Below are 7,916 nucleotides of genomic sequence, written 5' to 3' on the forward strand. Positions count from 1 at the left end.
ATAGACTGATGGATGGCAATTTGTTAATCAATTCATAAATCAGAAATTAAAATGGCCTGGTGGAAAAAGCAACACAAAGCTGTTTCTCTAAATTAAGTTAAAAGACCCTTTGACTTGATGAGTGCTGGCTCCACTACAATCTAACTTCATGACTATAAACAGTTGGCTTCACATTATGTTCCTTGATTTCTCCATCTAGAAAATGGGGATAACAGTATTCCTCCAAAACTTTTACATATGCCAAAAAAAGGCAATAGCTGTAAAGGTGTTGGGCTAAAGATGCAATGGAGAAACTTAGCATGCCCGGATTTTCATAAATTATTATCTCAGTTGTCCATTTAATAATTAAACTGGTAATATTCCATTTTTCAGCTTTTGTTACTGTACATACCAGCAGCCATGCATTAATCAGTTTGTTATTATTGTTGCTTCCAAAGTATTGCTATTATAAATCTTAATTATAAATAAAATCACAAATTAGGCTGTCATTTCCTACCTTCAAATGTGCCTTCAAAGTCACAAACGTTTCAGTGATAAAAGTAGATAAACTCAGCAAATCCAATCTAAACAGTACTCATTTAAAAATATGAAATGGCATTTCTCCAGGATAATCACTGTTCCCCTCAATATGTCAGTAGCAAACCAGTCTTTCCGATGTGGAAAAGATTACTTATCCTTTCCCTATTTTCTCCTTCAAGCTAAATTGCCTTTTGCAAGGTCTCCCTTCCAATCTTTAAAAAGAGGCCCTGTACCTTTAATAACAGAGACCTGGTGAGAGGTTTCTTTCCAAACTTGTTCCCTGGCTTCCAAGTGACGAAACCAGCTGTAATTTGAGAGCAGAGAGATCCTCAGGATATCATTAGCCAAAGGAAAACTCCACATTCCCACCCAGTCCAGGAGTTGAAACAGTATCGGAGGGCGAGAGCCTTTCTCTCCAGCTACAGACTCCATCTCCCAGGAGCAAGGAGGAACTCCGTGGGGGAGAGGGGGGCAACAGAGCCCGCGTCCTGCCAGGGCCTGGGAGCAGCTCCGGCCAGTGACTCCGCCAGGAAAAAGCCGGCTGAGCTCCAGGAGCACAGCGCGAAGGTGCATCGTGCGCTCTGCAGCCTTGCTTCCCAGGCGCCGGTGTCACAGCCACATGAAGCCTGCTGGGGAGGGAGGGCCAGGGTGCAGCAAGCAGGTTGGGACCGAGGCTGACGTCGTCTCAGGGAGGCGCTGACTCCCAAGGGGACCCCCTTCCTCGTGCCTGGGTGAAAAATCTTCTCCAGGGGTCCCCGGTCATCCTAGATATCCAGGATGGTGTTTCTGAAGTTCCTCTGGGTAGGTTTCTTCTGCCACCTGTGCCAGGGCTACTTTGATGGCCCTCTCTACCCGGAGATGTCCAATGGGACTCTGCACCACTACTTCGTGCCCGATGGGGACTATGAGGAGAACGACGACCCAGAGAAATGCCAGCTGCTCTTCAGGGTGAGTGACCACCACCGGCGCTGCTCCCAAGGGGAGGGGAGCCCTGCCAGCGGTCTTCTGAGCCTCACCCTGCGGGAGGAGTTCACCGTGCTGGGCCGCCAGGTGGAGGACGCTGGGCGCGTGCTAGAGGGCATCGGTAAGAGCATCTCCTACGACCTGGACGGGGAAGAGAGCTACGGCAAGTACCTGCGGCGGGAGTCCCACCAGATCGGGGATGCCTACTCCAACTCGGACAAGTCCCTCACTGAGCTGGAAAGCAAGTTCAAGCAGGGCCAGGAACAGGACAGCCGGCAAGAGAGCAGGCTCAACGAGGACTTCTTGGGGATGCTGGTCCACACCAGGTCCCTGCTGAAGGAGACGCTGGACATCTCTATGGGGCTCAGGGACAAATACGAGCTGCTGGCTCTCACCATCAGGAGCCATGGGACCCGACTAGGTCGGCTGAAAAATGATTATCTGAAAGTGTAGGTGGAAGGCATACCTCCTGGAGAGGGCATCGAGTAAGGCCCCTTGTAGAGGGTGGGAGACAGAAGATGGGGCTAATATTTCCCTTATTCTTATTATTTTTTTATATCTGGATTTGCACTTGGAGAATGATCTGACATGATCTTTTAAAAGGAAGAAGTGAGAGTTGAGTGATGTGGATTTTGTACTTTATTTATGTTATTGCTATTGATTTATTATCTGGAAAGAATTTAAAGCCATGCCTCCCACATTTCCTGAAGGGTTTATAACTCTGCAGAGACACCTGTTTCATTCATATCTAGAAGGACACAGTTGATGCAGTAGGGACAGCTTAAACTTCCCTACCCTGGAGATTATGTGAAATCATCCAGGAAACATAAGGCATAGCTCCGTTCCACCCTCAGCCTTCTCTCTTGGGCTCTGCAAGCTGTCAAAATTGCCTGTTATCAGATGAGGTCCAAGGCGCTGCTCTGCAGGCTTGCCAGAGGATGGAAGTTTCTCCTTCTCCTTTTCTCTTTTATTTATTAACCATGGTCTCCAAGGTTTTGTTTTTAGCTTTTTGTTTATTTTGTGGGTTTTTTGTTTTTGTTTTTATTTTTGTTTTGGTAAGAGTACTGGCTAAAAATTGTAAACAAATCATCCTTTACAGGGAGATGTCTGAGGTGTCTCTGTGGGTGTGTGTATGTTAAAATGGCCACATTTAAGAAGTCTAAGCTAGTTTTGTGGTGGTTCCACACCCATGTTGATATGCTGAGTTTCTATGTCTCTCATTGTGTCTGTAGCACTGTGTCATCAGTGCTACAACCCATTACAAAGAAATAGGTTGTTTGAACACACTCTCAAATGCCTAGGATTTAAGTTACCAATGTTTTCTTTCTCATTGGGGGTTTTGCTTCTGTTTGCTTATTGGAAACTTGTACTTTAAGTAGAGGGAATTCTAAATCTAATAACACCTTAATTAAGTTCTATTACTCAGCCAATAAATATGCTCTTATAATACTGGCTTATTTTCTCATTTGTATCCATAACTTTCATATTGTAAATAGGAGCCAATGCAAAAGGAAAGCATAGGATGGGATTTAAGCCACTTTACTTGGAGTAAAGGTAAAGGTGGCAGAGAGATAGCTACATATTTGACAATCCTCCCTTCCCTGGCCACCCTTACCACTCTCAAAAGGAAAGAAGCCATTCCAGAACTTTATCTCTGCTGATCTGCCTAAAACTCCAATTTTCTCCAGCTTTTCCTGTAGAATCAATTGGAAAAGTGTATGACAAGAGTGTACCTTATTTACCCTCATAATGCTAAGTTATAGTAACTATAATAATCTTTAATAATTTTGAAGCCAGTTCTCTGTTATTTAATGCATGGTTCAAAAAGGTAGAAATGCACTTTATTTCATATCATTCCCCAACCAATTTTCACCCTCACTTTAAGTATGCTTTCCTTTCACACAGACGCACAGATACACATACGCAGGAAAATAAATAAATGTTCATAATCTGCTCTTCAATAGTGAGCCAGTTTTTTCTCTCCCATGTATGAGGAATACATAGCTTTCTATTCCTATGAAATGTCCAGTATCCTCCTATTACAGATGCCCAAAAAGTAGCTGATCCTTAGCTAGTTGTAACAGCTCCAGTCTCTTCAGTTTAAGTACAGAACTTTCCTAACTGTTTTTTTCAAGGAAGCTGACAGATGAGAGGGAATGGCCTGAGGCATGAATCTTTGCATCACTACCTCACTGTTTAAAATAAAGAAGGACAACATATGAAATAATATTTAAAATACTCATTTATAATTTCATAACCAAAGGGCCTGCTTTTAGCTGCTACTACATTGGTGTGTGGGAAGAAGATAAAAGATCATTTAAAAGGGGTTTCTTCTTTATTCCATGAGAGAAAGATAACAGCAGAGGCAAAAGAGATATTTGGTGGTTGAATGATTGTAATTTGTAGTCACAGCCCCTCGTATCTCAAAATTTTCATATCACTCACATCACAGTGCTCAAGTGAATTCACAGACCTATTAAATATCATCTCCTTGATTTTCCCAGCTGTAATAGAAGACTATTAGGCATGTGATATGGATGGAAAACTGGTTTCTTCATGCATGATAATTGCAATCAATCCATTGGTAATGTTTGCATATCATATTATGTTAAGAAGGAGTTAAAAGACACAGAAGGAAAAAGTGCTGTCCCCAAGTGGAGATGCCTGTCACGGAATCAGAACGGGGAGTGGTGACACATCTGCTGCACATTTGAAAGTCCTGAAATAAGAGTATGTACAAGGCTCTTTCCAGTGGTAACATTCTGTGATTCCTACAAAACCAGAACAAAATTATCTGACATTGAATCATCCATTTAAGGCTAGATGTACAGCCAGTAATCCCACAGTCTTGTCTAAATAGACCCAGAGGGTAAATGGGAACTTCTAGGTGGGGAGAAGAAGCCCCTGGACTGTCAACCCAGAGGCTAGTATCATGCAGCTTTCCCAGATCCTTGTACAGTGGGGTTCAGATCTTTCCTCCTTAGTCACATGGTGACAAATTCTCTTTATTTATTTTTAGTGTATTTTTTTAGTGGCATATAGTTGGTATACAATATTATATTGGTTTCAAGTATATGACAAATTCTCTTTTAAAGTAGTAGTTCTTTATTTCTTAGACCATGCAATATTTTGTGAATCTGAAGAAAACTACATACTTTCTTCCCTGAGAAATCTATTTACAAAAACATCCATACACTTTAAGCTATTCGTTTTTTATAAGTATTTTTCAATCACTTAATATGTATCAGACAGAGTTAGGTTGTGGATAATCCTGGGATATTACAAAGCTTTGGGGCTTCATCTAACCAAAAGCATAAAAAGCCTCTCAGAGTTTTGTTTGCAGTAGGAGGCATTTATTAGTAGTAATAGTAGAAGTAATAGCTATAATAACAAAACAGCTAACTGTGTGGGAACTCAGTATTATTGGTCAGGGCCTATACTAAGAACCTTGCTGAGGTTATTTCCATTAATTCTAACAGCAAACTCTATGAGGAAAGTACTATATAAAAGGAATTAATATATGCTAAGTGCTTGGAACAATACCTGACAGAGCGAATCACCAATAAATGTTAGTTGTTATTACTGCTATCGTTATTTTTATAACTGAGGCCCAGAAAGCCTAGGTAATTTTCCCAAAGTTAAAATTTTTTGATATCTTACATACCTCAGTAGGCTCTCATTTTTGAAACTGGGATAGCTAGTAGAATATATGATCAAATAAAAGAAAAATGTGCAGAGTAGGGGCCCACTGGGGCTGCCAGTTGTCCCCTCCTTATAGGCCAGTTGGCCTACACCCTGCAACAGTTCAGATGTCTGACTGTTGTCAGTCAGAAGCCAAGTGGTTACTCTGTTTACAGAATTCCTCACTGATGCTTGCCCTGCATGGTGCACTGCTCAGTACCACTAATCCTCAGGCTCCAAATCTGTCCATGTGAAAACTTCCTTATACCAACTTGGAAGCATTCCATAGATATCTGTCTAGAGTATGTTGATAAAAGACACCAGGCCATGTTAGCCTTTGCAACAACCCAAGCCTCTGTCTTCACAGAAGCCAGCAGAAGCCAGCAGGTGTAGATATATTATGGACCACAGCACTGAGAGGTCTGTCCCATAGTTCACATTCTGTTCATTGCCTTTTAAACTCTCTTTTACAACTCTGCTAAGGGAACAGGCTCAAAACTTTCTGAGTAAAGCCTTGAAACTTTGATTATAAACTATTTTAACAGGCAATTAAAATGCCCATAAAAAACACTAAAGATATGAAATCACTTTAAAGGGTAGTATGGTCAAATTTCCTTGGGGCATTTTTCAAAGGATGATTATTAAAATCTTCATGATAAGGAATAATACTTGGATATAAAATATAAATGCTAAATGTGGTGTACAAATGCTTTAATATGAAAGGGAAAACAGCTGGACATACAAGTCATGGTTAGAAAGAGCATATAGAAATGCATAACAATAACTCACCAGTACAGAGAATGAGTTTCTGTGAATCACCTTAGTAAATTTGGATATAGGTGATCCTTAGGAGTATTGTTTTCAGAGTCAGGATCCCAGGGGACATGTCAATCATCAAACATTTTTAAAGTGTAACCGTATGAGGTACCAGGATAGAAACAGTATATGGATATTTGAGGAACATGGTACCTAAACAAGGAATCAGAGTCTGGCAGTAAGATCCTATGGAAGCTCAGCAAAAGGCTGAATTAGAATTGTCTGGAAAATAAAAAGCAGTGTACATAAATTCAAGAGATATAAGGGTTTCAATGTTATAATTGCTGTTTTGCCTTTTAAGTATCATTTTTCTTCTGATTATATATGCCATTCCTGCTGAATTCTAGTAATATGGCAAACAGCAAAGCACAAAGAAAACAAATTTATCATATTCTCAAATTCCCCCCACCATACACCCATTCTTTTCGTTTTGAGATACATTCTTTCAGTCCTTTCATATATATCTAGGTACTTCTTTTTCTTTAGAAAAAAATAATATTATAATAACACACTGTTTTGCAGCCAATGTTTATTTTAGTGTTAAAATATGCTCAATTGCATAAATCGTTTAAAAATGTTTAAACCTTTCCACAGTGATTCAGAAGACACAAGTTCTGGGTTTCAGATTTTGCCCCACCATGTATCAGCTATGCAACTTTGAATAAAAAAAACCTTTAAATGTTCTGAAATTCAGTCACTGAAATTCATCTGTTTGCAATATGAAAATAATAATAGCTAATGTTTATTGAATAGGCACAACTCAAAGTGTTTTCCATATACTATTATATAATCTTCCCAGGATTATATTTCAGGTAGATATTTTCTGAACTTTTTGGATTAGGAATCTGAGGCACACAGAGATTTACTGATTTACAGTCTCACAGCTAGACAGGAATGGAGTCAAGATTCAAACACAGCTAGTCTTGATCCTTCCACTCCCTATTAAGCACATGATGCTTGCCTTTCTGAAGGCAGGAGACTGAACATAAGATTTCTTAACTCTTCTTATTCTAGGATCTAAGGCAAATGGCCTGTGAAATGAACATTTTCCTTATATGATTTCCTTAATCAAAATAACTCAAACCTAATTTCTCTCCAAGCACTTTTCTTCTGCTTGATTATATTTTGTGTGTTTCTCCTTACACAGCATGTATCTATCTCTGTAATTCTTTGCCTAAGGGCAACTGGCTTCTTGCTAAATATTACATTTTTCAAGCATGTTCACATATAACAATCAGACAACAATCAGACAAAATCCGTGCCTTCATTGATCCCCCATAAAATATGCAAATTTAATAAATTAATTAGGATTCCCCTAGTAGAAGAGATAACAAATGAACTAAAACAGAAACAGTAAAATGTTAGGCAGTGACATGTAGTATTTTAGGTAAGATGGTTAAGGAAGACCTCTCTTAGTAATTAGGAGATATCCGAACTGAGACTTCATTAGAAGTTTGAACTGAGTAGAAAGTCAAGAATGTAAGTATTAGAGGAAAGAGTGCTCCTGATAAAAGAAGAGCAAGTACAAAGTCCTTCAAGCAGAGACAATTTTACGTTTGAGAAGAAAAGAAAGAAAGCCAGTGGGACTGGCTCATAGCATAATAAATCAGAAAAATAAAAAGCTGATCATCAGAGAGGTGAACTGGCAGTAGGTAATGTAGGAGTTAGATGGCCATCATGAGAAATTTGGATAGTACTCTAATTTCAATGCACTGAAGGTCTAAATTAATCCATTAATTTATATAATGGATATTAATTAATATATTTGGGCATTAATGAACAATATTTAGATATTATTCAAATTGAGATGGTCTAATTTCCATTTGGGTATTATTTGAATTTCAATGCACTGGAGGCCTAAGGAGAGAAGTAATAAGATCTGATTTATACAAAAAAGACCACTCTTGAGAAGATTATCTGTAGGGCAGCATCTGTGG

At 39.4% G+C, this 7,916-nt stretch overlaps 1 protein-coding gene across 1 annotated transcript; it reads left to right on the forward strand.

The window, feature by feature from the left end:
* The first annotated feature begins 859 nt into the window (after nt 1-859).
* Nucleotides 860-2,934, forward strand: FIBIN (fin bud initiation factor homolog). The gene has a single exon (XM_017672653.3). The coding sequence runs from the start codon at nt 1,297-1,299 to the stop codon at nt 1,933-1,935; it is 639 nt and encodes a 212-aa protein (XP_017528142.1). The 5' UTR covers nt 860-1,296; the 3' UTR covers nt 1,936-2,934.
* The last annotated feature ends 4,982 nt before the right edge of the window (nt 2,935-7,916 follow it).

Source organism: Manis javanica, chromosome 11 (genome assembly GCF_040802235.1).
Source record: "Manis javanica isolate MJ-LG chromosome 11, MJ_LKY, whole genome shotgun sequence".
Lineage (NCBI taxonomy): Eukaryota > Metazoa > Chordata > Mammalia > Pholidota > Manidae > Manis > Manis javanica.

Coding starts and splice junctions, on each gene's coding strand:
- FIBIN (XM_017672653.3), top strand. CDS start 1,297: ATGGTGTTTCTGAAGTTCCTCTGGGTAGGTTTCTTCTGCCACCTGTGC.